This window comes from Podarcis cretensis, assembly GCF_951804945.1.
Source record: "Podarcis cretensis genome assembly, chromosome: 2".
Taxonomy (NCBI): Eukaryota; Metazoa; Chordata; class Lepidosauria; order Squamata; family Lacertidae; genus Podarcis; species Podarcis cretensis.
This window is the reverse complement of record NC_137171.1, coordinates 37332741-37355599: the sequence shown is the minus strand read 5'-3', so window position 1 is coordinate 37355599 and position 22859 is coordinate 37332741. Positions and strand designations below refer to the sequence as shown.

General features: G+C 39.9%; 1 protein-coding gene across 7 annotated transcripts in view; it reads left to right on the top strand.

The window, feature by feature from the left end:
* TNRC6C (trinucleotide repeat containing adaptor 6C) overlaps window positions 1-22859 on the top strand; it is a 119992-nt gene that overhangs the window by 20374 nt on the left and 76759 nt on the right. For all 7 annotated transcript variants that reach the window (XM_079965870.1, XM_079965866.1, XM_079965868.1 and 4 more), the window contains exons 2-3: window positions 7244-7340; window positions 9742-9763. In XM_079965870.1, coding sequence (XP_079821996.1) covers window positions 7278-7340; window positions 9742-9763 — 85 coding nt within the window. In that variant the 5' untranslated portion in view covers window positions 7244-7277. The remainder of the gene's footprint in view (window positions 1-7243; window positions 7341-9741; window positions 9764-22859) is intronic.

Here is a 22859-nt window from a genome sequence, read left to right as displayed (position 1 = left end):
CTGGAGAGCGAGAGGGGTCGGTGCGCACAGACCCCTCTCACTCTCCAGGCTTCGCGGACCTCTCTGCAAGCAGCGGAGCGCTCCCGCTGCTTGCAGAGAGGTGCCTGCATGCCGAAGCCTGCACGGGCTGAGTTCAGCGCGTCCAGGCTTCGCGGACCTCTCCGCAAGCGGCGGGAGCGCTCCCGCTGCTTGCGGAGAGGTGCCTGCATGCGGAAGCCTGGGCGCGCTGAGCTCAGCGCGTCCAGGCTTCGCGGACCTCTCCGCAAGCGGCGGGAGCGCTCCCGCTGCTTGCGGAGAGTTGCCTGCATGCCGAACCTGTGCCCGCTGAGATCAGCGCATCCAGGCTTTGCGGACCTCTCCGCGGCTTGCAGAGAGCTGCCTGTTTGGGGACTGGGGTCGGGGGAAGCTCGGGCCTCCCCCGCCCCAGCCCCGCACCTGGGGGGGGGGAAATAATTTTTTCCCCTTTATTTCCCCCCCAAAAAACTAGGTGCGCCTTATGGGATGGTGCATCCTATAGGGCGAAAAATATGGTAAATTGCTTCTATGGATTGCACTTTTGTATTTTGTTTGTTTGTTGTTACCTGACTTGTTGCTCTTGAGAAGGCAGGTTAATAAATTCTGCTAATAAGTACAAAATAGCAGGAATTCACTCTATCCTACAGTCCAGCCCTTTTGAATTACAACTTTATGCATTAATATTTTGAAAGGAAAAATAGTTGTTTCGAGATTCATTTGGAATACAGAAGCTATATTTAAGTAAGGTTTTAGGAGTATGTGTAATGGAAAAAAGGACATGCTGGGTCCATTACCTAGTGCATGTTCAGAGATGCTGAACCTAAGGATGAAAATCAAAGCTGTGATTAAATGCTTTGCATCTAACAAAATAAGCAAGAAATCGCAGGTCAGAATAACAAAACAGTGTGAGGAACATTGGGCAAAAGATTCCTGCATAGCAGGGGTGGACTGGATGACCCTCATGGTACCTTCCAACTCTACAATTCTGTGATTCTATTATTCTATGAATTATATCTAGATATCTTTACAGTATCTGAAAAATATGAATTTAAGTCAGTGGGTGACAATCTTCCAACAACAGGCTAGAGTACAGTACTTTAGCAAGTCTTAGAATGGCTGTAAGACTTGAGTATTCATGCAGAATGATTTTTTTAAAAGGGGCAAGAAGTGGGTGTAACTGCATGATCTGATCCTTATGTGGATATTCAAGATCCATCTGTACACATATTCAGATCTAACTCTGTATTCTGCAACATTTGAAAGTCACTTTCCAATGTCAAGCCCTAAGTGTGCAGCTTGTTTTGTAGTTTACTACAAAACACTGAGAGTTGTACTCTCAGGCTTTGCTAGGGGAATAAGGTATGGAAAGGACTTATAATACAGTCTGACAAAAAGGCTTCCTGTTACACCTTGTCTTAAACATGCTGTTCATCATTTGAAAAGAAAATATGCCATAATCCAACCCCCCTCCCCCATTTTCCCCCCAATGGGGACAAATTTGGAAAAAAATGGTGGGAGAAGTTTCACTTCACTTCTTCCTATGATTTTTTCTGTGCCTTCCCATCTCTAACCCTAACAAACAAACTGAACCTGCAGCAGAAGTTGTGCAAGTAGGCTTTGTTCTCATTGAGCTCTCCTTCAGTTCCTGTGGGTTAAAGGGCTGCAGTGTAATACAGAGCTGTGAGGGTGAAAAACCTGCTTTCCACTTCTAGAAACCTGTCATTATAATCAAGGTTAGCCTCTGTTGCAGTGATGTCCTTGACTGTGAGCTTCTGCTTTCTTCAGCGTAAGTGTCTCTCTGTTGTTTGTTTCTGTGAGGACATGAAAGTTACTTCACATATTGGGACAGTGTTGAGGTGGGTCATCTACAGGGCACCCTGGAGGAAATAAGTGATCTTCCTTCCACAGCTAGCAGTTGAGGCACTCTGCAGCCTCCTTGAAATGCAGTGGAAAGGAGGGGAGAGATTGATGGGTATCATCATATTGATGATACCACATTCCAAACGACTGAACAACCTTTTGCAGGGCTTTCATGCTGAATTTCATGAGGGGCAAGATGTATCCCTGTGGGACCTTCACATCCCCAAAGGCCATGAAATCAAGCAGTGAATGTTTCTTACCTTGTCAGGAATTGGATGCTGTTTGGAAGAACAGAAGACAGAGGAGGGTTTTTCACATCTTGCCCTGTGATCTTGCCTAGGGAGTAGCATCTGGGGATGAGAAGTGGTAAATGGGGCAGGGAAAATAGGGGAATAAGGTATGGAAAGGACTGGAGCATTCCCTTCAAGCCACTCAACCATTCAAATTGATTTTTATTTAGAGCCAAACTTAGACATGAATGGATAACTTGGTGGTTTATTTCTAAAATACAACACAGTCAGATAAAATACATTAAAACTGCAGAAATGATTTCAACACAATCAATTAAAAAAACCTCTAAGAGTCAGAACTACAAATACCTCCAGAAATCTAATTGTGGGCAACAAAAGAGCCAGGTGTACCTCTCTAGCTACAGCAGCTGGAAAATTCCCTATCTCTCCTACCCATTATTGGGCTGCAGTTGAAAGAAGAATTTGAAGAAACACTTAAGACATACAATTCTTTGATTTTCTCCTTGTGTGATATTTGAACCAGTAACTTTTAACAACTGATGGAGAACATGAGTTTCAGCTTTTAAACGCTGTTTCAGTACTCATCTGGAGAGCAGAAATACCAACGACAATTTTAGCAAAGGTTTTTAATATCTTTGGCTGGTGTTTGTAGTAGTGAAGAATCATTTCTTTAAAAAAATTTTTAGAAAAGGCTAATGTGTTTGTAGGCCTTCCTTTGATCAGGTCTTGCTTGGAATTCTCTCACACTTTCAAAGTTGTCAGCTGCGCTGGCTGCATAGGTGTACACTTCATCTTTTGAAACACCCAACATCAAAACTGCCATGCAACCTCACATTTTAATTATGAATCCCAGTCTTTTCTTTATTATGTGGCAGAAGCATTTTGCACGAGAGTTATAGTGAAAGCAGGATATAGGACTACAACCCACAAATCAATGGCTCTTTCCCTTGTTTTCCCTTTATGGATGCTTTAAAATGCAGCCTTTCTGCATCTATCTGGATTTGGAACGGAAAGGAGTCTTGCTTTAACACCATTGGAGAAACCTCCTGAACACCTGCTTATGGAACAATTTATCATGAGCCAGTTACTAGATTTTCTTTTTAGGTTGTCTTCAACTACCATTGTAGCTGGAACTTTGTTCCAAGTGCCTTTTACACTGTAACATTCTCACTGCAGTGCAAGAAGGACACAATTTCTGTGTTTCTCTATACAGTGGTACCTCTGGTTACGTATTCATTCGTTCCAGAGGTCCATTCTTAACCTGAAACTGTTCTTAACCTGAAGCACCGCTTTAGCTAATGGGGCCTCCCACTGCTGCTGTGCTGCTGGAGCACGATTTCTGTTCTCATCCTGAAGCAAAGTTCTTAACCCGAGGTACTATTTCTGGGTTAGCAGAGTCTGTAACCTGAAGCGTATGTAACCTAAGGTACCACTGTATATACATTCAAGGATTATTTAGTTGAAGACAGGTACCCAAATTTTAAATTTTAAACAGAATATGAAGCTGGTAGTTATTGGGTAGATCCACAGTATTCTGTGGGATCAAAATTAAGCATTCATATTTTGTAAATAAACTGTACTATTTTTTCAGCATTTTGTTAAGTTCATCTTTGGGGGGGGGTAGTTTCACTGTTTTTGCCCATGGGTCATCAATTGATCATCCCTCAAGGAACAGAATTATACAACAGATTCCTTTCAATAAAATAAAGTGTAAGCATTAGACTAAAGGATAACAGTTGTGTGTTGGTTGCGATCAACTATTTGGGGGGTGGGGCAGTATTTCTAGTGTAGCTCTCCTTCATGAGATGCAGTTAGTATGTGGCAAAAGTGAATCTTCTAATTTGTGACAGATGAGAAAAAGCACCCCTTTCTGTATGGTACTAGCAGACATGGGAGCCTCCATCCAATATAGCAGAGGAAGAAATCGGTGTCATTTTTTTTCTGATAGCCTATTGCTGTGTAGATAGGTGTGAAGTAGAGGTGTATATTTGAGCAGTGATAAATTACAGTGAAATCATGTCTTTAAAAAACCTAAAGAGTTTTCCTGTCCTCCCTCCCATCTTCTCTAGAGGATTGGAAAAAACCCTAGAATAGATTTGTGGGGAGGGGTGCAGGACAGAAATCCTTGCACTAATAGGATGACCAAACTGAGCCCTCCAGCTGTTTTGGGACTACAGTTCCCTTCATCCCTGACCACTGGTCCTGTTAGCTAGGGATGATGGGAGTTGTAGTCCAAAAGCAGCTGGAGGGTCAAGTTTGGCCACCACTGGTTTAAAAGCTTTGCCACACACCAGCAGTGACATTTGTTTTTCCTTATTTTGTGTGAGCATCCATATTGACAAGTTAAGTGTATGCTACAGACTTTAGACAGCGTTTTTATCACATGATTTAGCGCAGCGCGCGGGGACTCGCCAAGCGGGCGGCTCGGTTCAGGGGTGGCTCATGGGCCAATTAAGCGACCCTCATGGTCCGCTTCTGGGCCATGGGCCTTAGGTTGCTGACCTTTGGCCTATGTGGAACCCACAAACAGGACCTGTGTGCAGTAGCACTCTCCACACTAGTGATTCCCGGCGAGTCTGACTCTGAATATATCTCCAATAGTGGAGATAGAACACAGCCATTGTGGCTAGTAGCCACTGACATGTATATCCCCTATGAATTTGTCTAATCCCCCTTTAAAGGTATCCTTCCTATACACCATGAATACATTTATACACCTCTGTCTTCTTTGCCTTACTTGCTTCTTTTTCTAAACTAAAAAGCCTCAAATGTAATCTTCCCTGATAGGGGAGTTCCTCTAACCCCTTGATCATTTTGGTTGCCTTTTTCTGAACCTTTTCCCAGTTCTGCAATATCCTTTTTTGAGGTGAGGTAACTAGATCTGTACAAAGTTTTAATTTTCAAACCCTTTCTGAAATTCACAGCTGCTGGGCAGTTCCCCCCCACTACAATAAATAAATGAAAACTTCAAGCTATGGTTTTCTTTTCAAGGTTTTTCTGTCCATACATTCACATTTTAACTCTCCAAGAGTTACTCTGTGATCCAAGTCTACGACGTTTTTTCTATGATTTTAGCCATGATTGTAACACAAACATACACACAAACACTGGCTCTTTTCCTAGCATAGCAAACTGCAGCCCCCCTACATTGCAGGCTGTCAGCCTTCTATCTATTTCTTTGCTTTTGTTCCTCCACAGCTTTTGTCACAGTTACAGTTTGAGTTAAAATATTCCCAAAACACAAAAGGCAAGCTTAAAGGTACTCTGGGAGCTGTAGTTCCCAAACCTCTTGATTGCAGTGTTAAAGGTAGTAAAAAAGACTACATTTTGCCATCTAAGATGGATGGGAAACCTGTGGTCCTCCAGATGTTATTGGACTTCTCCCATCTATGCCAGCCAGCATGGTCGGGGGTGGTGGAAGTTATAGTCCATCAATATCTTTGAGCGCCACAGGTTCTCCTTACCTGATCTAAGACACAACCCTTTGTATCCTAAACAGGAGTGTGTCCCCATGTTCCTCAGTGAGTTAATAATAAATACTTTTTTAAAAAAAATGTTTAGCTTCAAATTTGGCCACATTGTGTGCGTGCGTGTGTGTAATATTTTCAAATTTCTGCATGAATATACTGTTCACTACTCCCTTTGTACTGTCCAAATACTCCTTTTAAAAAGCTTCACACTGAGGTTATACTTGGAAAAAAGACAGATAATTAACTCTTGAACAAATTTCTGCTTTGAGAGAGGCTTATTTTTAGCAGAGTTCGTAGTTGCTGGCTGCGTAACAACATAATTCACAGTTCATTGATCTTGCTTGTACAGAACTATGGTGTAGGGTCAAAAGCTTCATCTGCTATCACAATGGGTCAGGATTTTGTATGCTGGATATCTGACACTGGGTAAAAATGACAGAAGAGTGACAGACTTCCTGCCTATTTTCTCAAATTTGCCACTTTACAAACTGTAGCACAGTGCCCATGAGAGAGATTGCTATTGTTACCAGCTGGAAAAGTGTTGGGAAATAAGCTGTAACCGTACCTATTGAAAAACAGCTTGATGGTGCGGAAGATGTGTGAGTTTTTAGCATACTTAACACATTTAGCTTGATCTGCAGCCCAGTGAAACCAAAATTCTTGGCCTGAAATTAAATTGTAGAGTGGATTGGGTTGCCTATGTGTAATTTTTGAACCCTCTCTGGAGATACAGTGTGACTGAACCTTGGCCTTTTTATGTTCAATTACTCATATCTCTAATATTTTAAGTTCAAATACAGTACTGAAAACAAATGGAGCTTAAGTGATTTTTAAAATGTAAAAAAGTTAGAATTATTCTTCAAATTAAAATTATAATCGTATCTCCTCACCACCACTACCTTTGTTCCATCAGCTACTTATTCCAGTTGTAATGAAATGTTAGTCCTTTTGCATTTTTAGTGAAATTTGTACCTACATCCCCACTAAAGATGTAGTTACTAGTTTTTAGCTGCAATTTTTGCTAATTTGTCGTTTATTAATCCCTCTAATACTATTTTTCTATTATTTATTAGGATTAGGTTTTTATAGGTTTTTGCATCAGGTTTCTTACCAATCTAGTGAGACTTTTAAAAAAGAGTTTCAGGTGTGTATCTTTAAAGTTTCTCAAGTGTTCACTTAATAAGTTGTAGGTACTGTATTCCACACCCCGTGCACCCCTAAAATATGCTTTGGAGGGTCCCCCAGTCATTCAGAGCAGATTTGGGGGACATGTGGAATGCTGTGGTGGAATGGAGAGAGGGGAAAGAAAGGCCCTGTTGCTTGAGACATCTGCTCATACTATTTTTGGTTTCACCTGTGGTATATGCAGAACAATTGAAGACGTATGGAACATACAGGAAATGCCTGTTGGAAGACTTGGAAATTTTGATTGCTTTTGTAGGGTTATTAATTAATGCCAATTCTTTCTAAATGTTGTTTGTTACAGTAGTAAAGAGTTGTGGGTTACTGATTATTATTTTTTAAATACACATTGTAGTATAAAATGCATTTAAATATTAGCAGCTTTGGATATCACTCAGGCTTATTTACAGCTTTTGTGTAAAACAACCCTCTCTAAAACAGTTACCATTCTCCCATTTTAAACAGGGAGAAAGAACAAACACAAGAAGAGGAACATTTGATGGAAGAAAAGAAAAAGAAAAAGCAGGAAGAAAAGAAAAAGAAGGAAGGTGCTCAGAAAAAGGTTTGTTTGAATGTCTCTTTAATGATGTAATTTTAGTATTTTAGGGTGATTGTATCTTGGATTAATTATTTGGATTTGCTTTTTTATATAGTCCCATAGTCTGTGACCAATATTTGTAAAAGCTACCAAATTTTATGCATTTGGTTTTCGTCACATTTCTTCTAACAGGCAGAAATATACCATGTGATCTATGCATCTGTGCATCTAAGAAAATGCTTTTACTATAATTGGATTAGAAATCCCCATATTTATTATCCAAGAGGGGCCAGAGGCCTCCTAAACCTAACCCAGACAACTGTTCCAAAAGAAACCCATGGTTGATGCTATCAAAGGCTGCTGAGAGGTCCAGAAAAACCAATAGGCTTTCGCTCCTTCTATCCAATCCCCATTAGAGTGATGAAGGCTGTTTCGATTCTGAAACATGGCTTGAAGCCAGATCAAAATAGCCCATTTGTTAATATTTGGTCTATAGACCATTATGTATAATTAAGGATTTTTCTTTCATACAAATTCAGTTTATAAGTTGTAGTTCAATTATGAACAATATTTTAGTAACACATGTTGCCAGGATATAAAGAACTGTGCAGCTAGTTCCACATGCCTGGGAAGGTTCGGGATTTGGGCTTGAGCTTCTCAAAAAGCAGCCGCCCCCATGCCACAGACCAAATGGAGAAAATTTTCAGGAGCAACTTGTAGTGATGAGGGTGATGGGGATGATGATAATAAACATGTTTCTGCCCCACTGTTTTTACCAGAGGGTTCAGGTAGATTTCAAATATAGCAGTGTGATACACATAAACAAAAACACAGCCTAAAATCGTAATGAATTACAACAGAAAACATCAATGTAAATCAGTAGCGGAATGTATGATAAAATCAGACACCTACAAAAGCCTGCTTAAATAAAAGCGAATTCACCACCCTCCTAAACTCAGGGAGCAAGGGGCCAGACACACTTCTCTCAGGAGGCTCTTTGAAATACCTGGCCCTGGAATTCTGGCCCTGCAGTCATTTGCTCAAAGAGAAGGGGGAGCCAGAATCCCCACTGAGTATGTCCAAGCATTTGGATGTATTTTAAGTAGCTCTTTTGAGACTGGGCATTAAAAATGTTAACATTTAACACCTCTAGTATCTACTTTTTCCACCCAAAACTTAATATATTTAAACTGCTCATAATATTCTTTCTATGATTCTGATTTGCAAGCAACTTACAGCCATTTTATTGCATTTAAGGCAGTTTCAAGTCAATTTCTTTCAACAGAATAATGGTTATTTGCAAATATACTCGTTTAAGGTACTTGTAGATTGTACTGTGGATTCGAACCGCCGACCTTCTGATCAGCAAGGCCAAAAGGTTCAGTGGTTTAGACCACTGGTTTAGACCACAGCACCACCCGCTCCTGTTTTACCTTGTGTATCTTCAAGATATAAAAATATTTTCTTACTTAGTCTAATTCTTTCATTGACACTTTAAACTATTTTCATTGCTCAGTTCATGTAATTATTTAACTGCTTGTGTGATTAGTGCCAAGAGTTCTCTGTAAATATACTGAAGTGCCTCATTTCATAATGTATCCTTATGGGTGATGTTCATATTTCAAAGCTTAATACTTCCTGTCTCAGTAGTGTCTATACATAGGTAATCTGTAAATTATAACATATATTCAAAATAAACTTTGTAGCATATGTTCTGTACATTTATTTCTTAAGTGGTAAAGCAGCAATTTGTTTTATCAAACTAGACCTGTATGTTGACTTCTGCTGCTGAGGGCCCATCTTTGCTTTCACTTTAAAGCAGACTCATGAGTTAAAATGAACAAACTTCTAGAGGAAAAGATGTAAGAAATTTTAACTTTGAAATATAGTGGCTTCCCAAGTAGAATACACATTTTTATATGCATATAAACAAATGTTTTTTATGCCATAAACCATTGCAAAAATGTATACATGCATGTGCCAGAGAGCGAGGGTTGGTCACAGCTCACATTCTTCATATATGTGCTCCCAAATGTTGAGATCTCTCAAGGAAGTAGTGTTTTTGTGAAGAGATAGCTATGAAGTGATTGCCCTTTTGTGCTGAAGCCTAGTTCTGCTATTGTTTGGTTGCAGTCCTAAACACCTTACTGCTTGCATCTGTAAGACTTCATTCTTCTTGTTACACCAAGAAGAAAAAAAGTAAGCACTATAATATACTTCAGGTGTTCTGCTGCCAGTAAAAGGCTATGGAAAAACAACAGCTCTGCCCTCCTCTATTCTTAAAAAAAATTTGTGTATTCTAAACTGTTGAACAAGCCATATTTGGTTATATTTTATATAAGGTGTGGTTGATTGCCAGATGCTTTTCACAGATGTCTTCAGTAAAAATCTTGCTACTAACAACTTTTTTCTTTTTGTTTTTCAGGCTGCTGAACAAAAAACCAAAGGTAATTGAATAATTGATTCCCTATAAAATATTCATTGCTTGCAATTATTTAGAATTGTCATTTCAATGCAGAATATAGGCATTGAACTGTTTAATTGTATGTGCAATCTTTAGACTGTTGTGATACTGGTTTTAAGCTTGCAGACATACACTTACTTCAGGCGTCATGAGCAAGTTCCTCCTCCTTCCCTTCTCTGGTTTGAGATAGCCATAGTTTGCCATGATATCTTAATTGGGTAAACCATGGTTCCTGCTAAGTATAGTTTGCATACGGTGGTACCTCTGGTTACGAACTTAATTTGTTCTGGAGGTCCGTTCTTAACCTGAAACCGTTCTTAACCTGAGGTACCACTTCAGCTAATGGGGCCTCTTGCTGGCGCTGCGCCACCAGTGCCCTATTTCTGTTCTCATCCTGAGGTAAAGATCTTAACCCGAGGTACTACTTCCGGGTTTGCATACTCTATAAACCGAAGTGTTTGTAACCCAAGGTGTTTGTAACCTGAGGTACCACTGTACTAGCCAGGGAATGAAACTTGCTTCAAAATGTGGTTTCAGTCCCTATCTTGGAGGCTTTGTATTTGAGGAGTTGACATCAATACTGAGACAAATCTTGCTTGGATCACCTTCTCTGAGCAGAAGCTCTACCCTATAGTCACTGGGGTGAGTCACAGAGATGAGAAGGATAATAAGGTATTTTCCTCTACTCTCTTAGCAAGGGACTGAAGGCTCACTGTGTTTCTGGATCAGTCACAACCCTTAGTTCTTATTACACTAAATTTAGAAAACCCTATGAACAGCACCCTTAGTTTCTTGGGGAAGACATACACATGTCACAACAACAGCTAGAACTAGCCTATTCCTATGGTCAAAGAGGGCAGCACCCTTTCCGAACAAACCAACTCTCTGCCTGTCCCCCATGCTATAATAATCAAAACTCCTTGCTCACATAGCCATAGGTGGCTTTTAAAGTACCTTGTGTCTTTAGGTATACTTTTGTGTTTTTTATCAAAAGAGGGAAGTGTGACCAGCTGTCCATGCATGCATCACCCGCCTTGCCTTTGTAGCCTTCCAGGAAAAACAACCACTAACAAAATGCTAGAGAAAAGCCTTGAGGAGGCTGATGGATCCATTAGCTCTCCATTTAGCCTCTCACTTTTGATGGTAATACCTAGCAAATCAGAGCATCTTTGTTCACACCTCAGCTCCACTTTATGTAAAACAGGAGCAAATAAAGGTGCCTTGATTAGGTGTTGCCAGGTGTAGGGAAGAGGCTATATGCCTCTGTTGCCCTTCCTGTGGCTTTTTTTTTTTTTTACAGGAAGCGGAACCAATCCACTTCCAGCATGCATTCATTCCCAACTCTTACCAGCTACTGGGCCCACACCCTAATCCAGCTTCTGTCACCCCTCTCTCATGGTCTTCCCTTCTGTCTTGCCATGGTGAGTCAACCCTTCCTTTCCAACTCCCTTGACATTTCCAAGTCCCCTTTCCTCTTTCTGTGTTTCATAGAATTGGAAGGAACCCCAAGGTTCAATACAATGTTGTTTCTCTCTGGGCTGCTTTTGCTTTTGGGCTTTGCTTTTGGTGTTTGCAATTTGAAGATACCAGAGAGGCAGTTACAAAGGAGATGGTAACAGGGGCTGTGAGAAATTTTTAATCATGGCATCACCTTCTGTGAAGTGAATGTAGGCCTTCTCTACCCCCATCCATTGTGTAAGGCAAGGTTTCTCTTTCAACTTCAGGGAGTGTGTAGGTAGGTGTTTTTAAGACATGTTCTCTTTTGTTTTGCATATGTGACACCTGGAAGATTCTGTGATGGAATATGGCTGGAAAACGTCCCCTACCCCTGAGCCTACATGTAATACTGAAGTCTTGCCCACTAGAAATCTTATTTAACCACACCTTTGGGTTTTGAGGTTTCATCATATCTTACCAGGCATTTTCAAGCATGCATTTGCAGTCATGAGACTAAAAATGCTCCCTACAAAGATAAGAATAATTCTGTACCCAGTGCTAGAGTCTATGTTTCTTCTTCACTTGCATAGAATACATAGAAATATACATAGCCCTGCTTCAGGTTAGCATTTCAGAGTGAGGTCAAGACTTGAGATCAGAAGTATCAATCAGTGTTCCACCTGAAAGTCCCATTCTTCCTGATTTTGCTTCAAAAATATGGTGGAGGTTGACAGCCTTTTAGACTTGGAGGACAATGGAACGATTCTTTCCCGCTGCTCCATGTCAAGTAATTTGGGAAAGTGCCCCTCACTGCCACTGTCATGCATCTTTTTGCTTCATCATTACAAAGAAAGTGGGTGTAGAAATACTATTCTTAAACAGGAATGAATCAAAAAGTTTCTGAAGATGTTTAGGCTGATCACGTGAGGCGTTACGATAAATCTGTACCAGGGTGACTTCTAAGGCTCCATTGACCAATGGATAATCAACATCAAAATCTTTCTCTCTCTCCATCTGGAACAGTACGCTGTTTGTTTAGCAGGAACAAATAGTAGTTCCAATATTCAGTCCTCCTGCTTTGTTTCATTCACTTCAGCAAACCTGTTGTCCCTTGATGGCAAAGCTTCAGGAACACAACATTCAGGGAATTACATCTTGATAACCATGATAGTGGCTCTGTGTCTGTATCTTTCCCCAGCCCTGCCCAGTTTTCTTTAATTGATGGGACTTTTAGGAAGATGATGGAGCCAGCAGCAGAAGTCATCCTGAGAGATCCCAGTTAGCTTGGATACCTTTCTTCCCCCAACCTGATAGAAAATTCTGATTGATTCTTGGTTCTTCTCAAAAATACTTTTATCTTTTTCAACAGGGACCCCTGCTGTATTTTTCTCTCTCTAATGAAAAACAACAGAAAACAGTTAACTTTCATACTGTGTTTTGAAAGAAAGTGGAATCGCATATCCTGTTAGGTATAGTTTGGTGTAAAATAACACCAACTACTGCTTACTTAGCCACATTGTCTCCTGTAGTCTCAGGAAGGAGTGACTGGTTAAGCAGAAAAACGTTTTTCCTGTATGTGGGTGTATGTGGCATGCTGCCAATTAAATATTACACAGGGGCCTCATATGGCTAAATGTTTTCATTCATGGCATAGAATGTACAAACTATCCAAAATAAATATATGTGCCGTCTTGCAATAGAAGGTTCTTTGGAAAAGATTTTCTGCTTTTGATGTTACTGTTCCAGTCCATAACTGAGAGCTGTTTCAAGAAAGACTTACTCTCTACACAAATACCATAGCATTGCTGGATAACACTAAAAGTATATTCAGTTCAGCACTCTGTCTCCAACAATGGCCAATCAAGTGACACAGGGATGCTTGCAGATAGAGCATGATGGTGAGATCCATTCCTTGATGTTTGTCTGCAGCGTACACATGTTTAGTGTTCATTTGAAAGGAACTTGCATGTGTCTAACTAGACATGGAAAAGGTTCAAAGGAGCTAAATGTGTCATCTTTATCTGCTACAATTTTTAGGATTCATGTGTTGATTACTGCAGTCTGCATTTTCTGTCATGATTAGTCATGCAGATATATAGTTGATGAGATATAAAGCATATGCACTTTTTAATTTTATTCATTCATTCATATTTATGCCTTGTTTTTTAGCCAAGATTTGCTTCCAAAGTGTATTAAAATTCCAAACCACAAAGCATGGAATATGTTAGGGATTCACAGAGGTGTTTATGGTATCTGTTCTGGTCACTGAAAGGAGTAACTGCTTTCCACAGATATGTTAACCTCTTTCTTTGCTCTGGAGATCCAACAAATGACTTTTCTGCTTGATCATTTTCACTGTCACATTATCATGAGTTGTTGGGACAATCTCTTCTATGTGATTTTAGAAGACATTCCATAGCAGCCATGGCCAAATTCATTGACTTTTCCAGAGGGGTTATTATCCCAGAAAGGGGAGTGCACTCCAGTACTACTTTTGATACCAGTATTCTCAATAGCCTTGTTTGCCTGACAACACCAGCAACTTTCTCCAGGTATGCTAGTTTGTGTCATGGAGAGTTATTATGAAGAACAAAAGTAGGTTTCTTATGACTACATAGAGCAATAATCCAAATGTTGTCATACAACCCACACTACAGATGTGTCTTTAAATTAGGAATGAGGAACTTGGGGCCCTCCAGATACTATTTTACTGAAACTCCCACTATCCCTGCCATGTTGCCTGGGTCTGCTGGAAGTTGGATGCAAACATCATTTTGAAGACAGCGTGTTCCTCATCCATGCTTTAGGTTGTAAACTCTCAGTGTGGTTATGAAGCAAACAAAGAGGCCAGCACTCACTACACCTCTTTAGACATGTGCAAAATAGAAGGAAAGAATTCTTAACCATTGTCTCTAGAACATTCTCTAAGTTGCTCTGTGGAATCTGAAAACCCATGTATCCATTTCACAGCACACGAAGAACAACTAATTGATAAGCAACTTTTAATTAGTTCATAAAAGAAAGTTTTAGATTTGTTGGATCCATGGAAAGTCTGTTGAGGTCACTGCCCCTTAGGTTTCCTGATGGTCTTTGCAGAGAATGTTTAAGAGCTCCTCTTTTGCAAGTTTTGTAGTTTGTTATTCATTTTTAGAACACCATCAGTGTACAGGCCACTTACAAAGTAATATGAGGAACAAAAAAACACTAAAAAAAGCACAGAGACAGCTACTCTGTTATAGTGCTCCCTCTTCTCCTTAGACGAATCTTTCTTTTTCTTGTTACTAAGGAAGGAATACAGTGGTACCTCAGGTTACAGATGCTTCAGGTTACGGATACTTCAGGTTACAGACTCCGCTAACCCAGAAATAGTACCTCGGGTTAAGAACTTTGCTTCAGGATGAGAACAGAAATTGTGCGGCGGCAGCACAGCGGCAGCGGGAGGCCGCATTAGCTAAAGTGGTACCTCAGGTTAAGAACAGTTTCAGGTTATGAATGGACCTCCAGAACGAATTAAGTTCTTAACCCGAGGTACCACTGTACACTGGATGTGCTATAAATCTTCACTAATGAGAGGTGACAAGTTGGGTACCATTCCAAAATTGCTCATCATAGTTTAGCAAAATGTTTAAAATTCAGATAAAGCCACAGTCTGAAAAACGTGGGAATCACTTTTTGCCCTCCCCCTCTGGTTATATTTAAAGCTTAAAAGCTTTAGTCCCGATTCCCTAATGGTGGAATAGGAATAGTAGATTCAATAACTCAGCTCTCACAAATCCTCCGGTGATCCTGGTATAGACGACATCCTTGCCTTTCCCCATCTTTCCTCTGTTTTGTTTGATGAATTGAATTAAGCAAAATACTATGCCTGCCTTTCTTTGCTTTTCTAAGGAAAAGAAGCATTAAACGTCAGTGATTTGCTGAGAGAGCTTGCGAGTTTTGTGTCGGGCCAAAAGGTCATTCAGGAAAATCAATCTCACAGAATAGCACTGTGCTGGCTAGAATATAAATTTAGCCCAACTACTCAACAATAGTTGAGGTAGTTGTGATCAAGCTTCCTGCTGCTTTATGGTTATTTATCCGCCCACAGTGTATACTTCACTGTGCAATAAAAGACTTTTTCTGCTCTAATGTGCTTTGCCTAGTGCACTTTATTAAGCCACACCAGCTGTGATGTGCCCAAACAGTTGAAATTTTAGAAATCACAATGGTTTTAGAAAATTCATTTTTATTTTGGCATGGGGTAGAGAGGGATAGGCTGAGATCTATGTACTTGGGGATTATTGTCTATATGCGAAGGGCAACTTCTGATAGCTGCATCCCATAGTTGCAATATTTGAAGAAAGAAGCCTGCTGTATATTGTGATATACAGGAAAGATTATTCTAAGCATGTTGCAATTTTTAAAGAGTGTTTATTTCATATTTCAAAAATACATTGGCCATGATCCTGAGCACCATAGGCATACAAGGTCTCTGTATCTGGGAGACCTTCTGTATGTTCAGTCTCATATGTGAAGTCACATTCCTCATGATAACAGGCATATTTTAAAAGGTGCATTCTAATAATTAGGACATCCTCCTCTCCATTGTTCTCTACGCAGGTAACAGTTATCAGAGGACTAATATACATTCACCATGTCAGTTGTGAAGTGTACATATGTTTGTAAATAGCTGTATTTTACAGTATACAGATGCAATGACCAAAAAAGGCTCATATTTTAAAGCGAAGTGTGTTCATACAAGGGTATGATCTGCACAATTGATACGTTGGATGTGTCTCTTATAGTCCAGTACATATCAGATGCACAATTTTTTAAAAAAGTTTTTAAACAGATGTCTCATGAATGTGCATAAATCTAAACACAGTATTACCCTGAATGGTAGAGGTAAATAACTCAAAAAGTGCTTGATGAATATTAAACATATTCAGCTGAGTGCCTCTTGCAAGCAATTGGGGGGGGGGGGGAATGGAGCATCCTGGAAGAGGGCATAGCTTCTTAAAAAGCCTTTCACGTGGAAACATTTGACACACCTCCTTTCCTAAAGTTTTTGGAGAAATGCAGAAAATAAGGGTCAAAGATGTTAAACATTTCTCCTTTACTGAAATGTTAACTCTTCTGTACCTTTAATGAAATGAGCATTGCATCTCCCCCGACCTCTCTGAGTAACACCAGTATCTGCAGGATCAACACAGGCATAAGAATAGTGTGTGCTCCCTCTGCTGTTTGCAGAAGATTCCTCTTTTAGATTGTTCATAAAGAGTGGTTCTGATATGCAGGGTTTCCCTCTTCATTGATAGGATGCCATGCTGTGTGGGGTTTCCCCCTCTTCTCTGTACCTTTTCCAGTTCTTGTGTGGTAACTCTGCACAGTACTCATTGGTGTTTCCTAATGATTCCTAACATGTGCCAATGACTTTTTGAACCTTGTCCACAGTGACTCCAAAGTATTTCTATGGAATGATAATATGTAACTTGAAAGCCAACATTTTGTACAAATTGGAATTCTGAATTTATTAATTTTATTTCCTTTTTTAAATTCCCCCTCCTCTAAGGGTGTTACATTTTTCTGTAACTCTTTTTAAAGTTTGCTTTATATGTTGTTACTTCACATGTTCTTGATCTTTTCTGAGCTGCCCCTCTAAAATGTGTGTGTGTGTGTGTGTGAGAGAGAGAGAGAGAGAGAGAGAGAGAATATGGAGTCCATATCTTAAGCTTGAAAAAAATGTTTAAAACAGTGGTATTATAGCATGGATGATTTGATTGAAACCAACTTTACCCTGTTCCTTGTCATAATTTGCTGTAAGCAGAGCTGTATCAAATGCAGACCATTCAAGTTAGTGCAAAGCATGCATGTGTCTAAAATCAACTGTACAGAATTTTGAATGAATGAAGTAATAGCATAATATTATTAGTGGTTTTAATAAAACATTTAATTTATTTTAACATTGATGTAATAGAATCTGATTTACTGGGAGTGGCATTTAATTAATTTAATTCAATTTAGAGAGTTAACTCTATTACATATTAGTACAGAAAATTACCTCTGAACAGTCATTTCTCATTGGTGACATGCAATAAGTTAATTTAGCTCCGAGTTCGTTTGGGTGCATTGTGAGTTGTGCACAGAGTTGCCATGGCAACGGGTGCTCAAGCAAGAGCTGCCAACTAAAACAACAAATAGAATAAGCCAGCTCTGCACACTGGCACCGTTGTTGTTAGTCTGTAAACACAGACATATGGATTCTGTTTGCTCTATGCCTGATTCTAGTCTCTTTGGTGTTTTTAGAGGAAGCCACTTGTTTATATGTTTATAATAGCTGGAATTGCCCTGGAAGATTTAGCGAACATAAATTTGAAGGCTTCTCTGGTCATGTAAAAGAGTGGCTACATCTGCAAGAAAAACAGAAGGGTTCATTGTTATGTGTGCAACAAATTGAAAGGAGTGCTGCTGGTTTTCATCAACTCATTGATTGCAGAATTGTGTGTGAGAGAGGGAGAGAGAGAGAGAGAGAGAATGAACAAGCGGGAGAGGGTAGGGTTTTTTTTATACAGCAGTTGAGAAATCTAAAAACTGCTGGATCTGCATTCCTAGTGTTGCTGAATAATTTAAATGCTGCTTCCCATATATGTCATTAACGTATGATGGCCCTGCAGACATAAAATTCTGTTAGGCTTCAGCTGAATTAATGAAGAGCTCTCCTGATACTGTATCATTCCAAGTTTTCAGTATTGAGCACTAGAATGTCTGTTTTTTGTTTAAAATAAAAATGTACTAACCAGCAGAGAATGCTGGCCTTATTAGTCAGCCAAAGGAAACATTTTATGGTTCTGGACCATGTTTAACATGCAAGAACTATGGGCATTAACAAACCTAACAGATTATTCTTTGATGTTAAGAAAAAAAGGTAACACACATGTGAAGTTGTTCCTATCTAAAAACATTTTTTTCTGTAAATATTTTTTATTTGCTTTTCTGTTGCAATTCAGCATTAATACGTAAACTATTACATTCAAAAAGAAATAATAAGAATACATCCTTTCATATACTTCCCCTCCTTCCATGGTTTCCTGTCTATTCCCTGCCTATCTGCTTCTTCTTCATCTTCTAAATTTTTCTCTCTCCCTCTCCTTAGCTCTTGTTATAACTTAACGCTACTGAGTTATTTAGAAACATATTATTTTGAAGTTTTTAAAGGGCAGAAGCATCATGAAACAATACGTGTTAGCTATTTAGTAGATGAGCTGCAGGCTATAACGGTATTTGAGTATTCAATTGTCTATACAGTGGTACCTCGGGTTAAGTACTTAATTCATTCCGGAGGTCCGTTCTTAACCTGAAACTGTTCTTAAGCTGAAACACCACTTTAGCTAATGGGGCCTCCCTCTGCTGCCGCACCGCCAGAGCATGATTTTTGTTCTCATCCTGAAGCAAAGTTCTTAACCCGAGGTACTGTTTCTGGGTTAGCGGAGTCTGTAACCTGAAGCGTATGTAACCCGAGGTACCACTGTAATCCTTTTTTTCCAAATATTTTTTATTAGTTTCCCAATATTAACCCAACTATATAGTTTATACAAATACCAATTAATTCCAAATTAATACATTTAAATTATATAATCCATGTATTAATGTAACATGGATAGAAAATGGAGCTGAATGCACTGGTCTCACCTCTACCTCCTCTATTGCTCCCCCATTTTCCACATTGGGGGCATCTCTGTAAAAGAGAAGTCTTCTGACCATGCATAGGTTATAGGGCTGGTCATGGATCCCCCAATCCAATTTGTGGCCCCGAGGTGTAAATCCAGTCTGGCCTGAATTGGTCCCGTACCAGCCCTGTTTGGAATCCAGATTGCGATCTGGAAATCTTATTGACTAGGGTCATGAAACCAAATGGCTGTATAAAAATATATGTATATATTCACATAAGTGTCTGAATGTTGGAGACATGGTAGCTCCTACAGATGGGATAATCCCTGTCAAAGTTCAGATGGGTAGTTCTAGGATTAGATAGCTTTAAAATTAGTGTGTGTTTTTTCCCCAAAAATAGATTAAAAAAACAACAACAGGGTCTGCCCTGGGACTTCCATCAAAATTTTGAAAATGTTTGAGGGTTTTTTTAAATAATAATATAAAAGGCTTGAATACTAGGCACCAGCAAGCAGCATCAGGATAAAGATATGCATAAATGATAGTGAAATGATACAAGTACAGAAGTCATTTGAGAGGTAGATAGTTAGCAATGAGGGAAAACTAATGTTCATTGGAGTCACAGAAGAGACCATCTCATGTAGTCGGGTAGATTGCCAGCAGCAGGAGTGAATGGGGGAGTGGAGAACAGAAATATTTAATAATATTCACTGTGATTGGTAATGGGAAATAATAATAGTGATGATGATACTGAAGTCAAAAGCTTGGTTAATATGCCCACAAGGTGTGGGTGGCCAAATAATAATAATTTCTTATCAAAGAGCTACCCCACAACTAGGCTGTTAAATTGCTTAGCAGTTGGAAAGAACAACAACAATAACAATCAGAAAAACTCAAGGGTATGGCTGACTGGTATAATAATAAAGTACTAGACTGTGTTATGTATTCACAATAGACACACAAGGCTAAGTACTAATAAAGATAAACACAGAAAACAGAATACAGCTGTAAATAAACCTTACCTAAAAACTAGAGCCAAATTTTGGAGGGGGTGGGATACTAAGACAGACTTTTTTGTTTTTAAGGATGGAGCTGGGATTTATTGGGAAAGAACAGAAAACAAACGCCATCTCACTCCACCATACACTTCTGGAAAGATAGAACTTGGAGAGTGTTGGGTAGAATGATAGCATTCTAGACTAGCCCTGCAGCTCCTATTAGGCAAAGTCCTGTGATTAGAGAGTGTTGGGTGGTGTGAGATCATTCTCCCCCTCTCCGCACCTTGGCATATTCCTTATAGGGCATTGTAATTAATAATAGCAGCAGTTTGAAGCTGATATGCTTGACTTTCTGAGCTACAGACCAGCACAAATTGCTACAGATTGATTTGGGACAACTTTATCTGTTTTGATTTGTAGCTGCTTCAACCTGATGGAGGCAGGGCACAAATTAACCAATTCAGCCTGATTCAATTCAGAACGTAGCTGAATCTGATGTTCAGACCTCATACATTGTCCTCATGAACTGGAACCCTGTACAATCTCTTCATGTGTTTTCTGTTCCATCTCCTGTGATAGATCAGTTATTTTTTACATATTTCTTCAGAATCCTCTGAAAATTGAATTGCTTTGGCTGACATTAAAACATAGTCCATACTCTATAACATATTATAGCAGGTAATACATACCTATGTCCTTACCTTCTGCTTCTTGGTGCAAAGATGTGTGACATGTTTAATATAGTACACCATGTTGTATTCTTTGCCACGAACAATACAATTGCAGAATTGTGTATAAGGTGCAGAATTCTCAGCATCCTGAGAAGTTCAGCTTTTGTTTGGTCTGTAAAGCAAACCTCTAGGTATTTTGGTTTTGTTGGTAGGTTTGAATATGTGAGCATGTTTGGCAGTGGAGGCACTTCTTAATTGCTCTGCATAAAGTCTTGCCTTTTCCCATAGCCACTACATCTATGGCAGCACAACTCCTTGCTAATTGGGTATGTTTAGCGTGGTGAAAAGAGAATTAAGAGGTAATATGTTAGTCGTCTTCATATGATAGTCATATTTGAGAGCTGTCACATAGATAATGGAGTAATTCATTTCTGTTGTTCCAGAAGGTAGGACCTGTTCCTATGGGTTCAAATTACAGGAAAGAGGATTTAGACTACATATTAGGAAAAAGTGTTCTGACATTGCAAGCTTCTTGACAGTAGAACTGATTGCCTTGGAAGGTGGTGGACTTGTCTAACAGAGGTTTCTAATCAGAGGCTGGATGGCTACCTCTTGGGGCTGGCCTGTCCATGAGGCAAGCTACAGTGACCACCTTAAGTAGCAGGATCCACAGGGAGTGCAGATTCAGCCTCTGAGAAATGCATTGCCCACTGCTGCCGCTGTGTATAACATTATAGCAGGTAATACATACCTATGTCCTTACCTTCTGCTTCTTGGTAATAGTTCTTGCAGCAACTGCAGCACGCTACTTGGAGGCCAGATCTGTCTTCTCCTGAGCAACCCCACCCCCAACAATGCCTCCACAGCGGCCTCTCAGTGAATAGGAGGCACTGCTGGTCTCCTCCCATCCCTATGGGGGAAATGGCAGGGTCTCTTGGGACCTGCACCCACCTTTGATTCCCAGTTCAGCCATAGGGTAAGGTTGATTTGATCCCTCCTGCTTGTTCCTGATATCTTCATTATTTCCTTCTTCCTTGGCCAGAGGGGTGGGCACCATTTTGTGGTCCATCTCAGGTGCCAAAATGTCTTAGGCTGACCCTGCTACCTATTGGGGATGCTCCAGTAGCAGATTTCCTGATTGGCATGGAGTTGGGGTAAATCAGAGGTGAGGAATCTGTGGCCCTCCAGAATTTAGTGGACTACAACTTCCATCGTGGTTGATCATTGGCCATGTTGACTGGCCAATTGAAGTTGGGAGTTCAAAAACTTCTGGAGGCCTGAAAGTCTCCCATCTCTGTACTAGATGATCTTTGAGGTCCCTTCCAATCACAGGATTCTCACAGCAGATGGTAAACATGGAGCAATGTTGGAACCTGACTGCTTCACAGAAAGCCCCCCTCTTTCTCCATACCTAGTCTGTTAGATTTAGAGCAGTTTCATAGAATCATAGAATTGTAGAGGGACCACAAGGGTCATCTCGTCCAACCCTCTGCAATGCAGGAATCTATTGTCCAATGTGGGGCTTGAACCCACAACCATGAGATTATGAGTTTGTATGGGTATTATGGAAATTCACTGTTCTTTTGAATTAAAAACATTTAAAAAGATGATCCTGTAATTTTAGGAGCAGAAAGTGTGTATGTATTGGAAATAAGAAAAGAATTGCCAGAAAGAAAATGTGAAGTGAAATATAGCAAAGTACCTATTTTGACTGGCTTCACCATGGAATGTGTCCCTTAGAGTTTGAGACTGAAAAATGTACCAGACACCTTGATGCTGAGAAGCCTAATCTACTTGTGTTGCTTCTGAAGTGGTGCTGAAAAGTTTGAGACTTAATATTTGTATGATATCATCATACCTGTGGAACTGGGCCAGCTTTGGTTCTAACCCGTCAATTCTACATGGCAGGATCATGTTGGAATTATTATTTGTTCTGGCCTGGAATGAGGTGCTGTGACAGGAGTGTCAAAGATGCCACCACTGTGTTATTACCTTTTGCTGGCTTAGATCTCTGGCCTTTTATATCTCTTTGAATAAACTCAATTCCAGTTGCATGCCCACTGACACAGATGATTGCTCTGCTGATGGCAGAGCAGAATGCTGATCTTGGCAATGAATACAACAGCACTTGGGTGTCCTCTGCCCCCGCTGTGGCACTACAGACTGCTGCTGTACAAGGAAGCTGATGCAGTTCAAGTGATATGGCAGAAGACTGGAATAATACTTGGCTTGAGCTAGGACCGATCACATTTACTATTTTTAAATTACAAATGAAACATTTTTTTAAATGTTGCCATTATGATTATACTTTCAGTTACTACTTTTT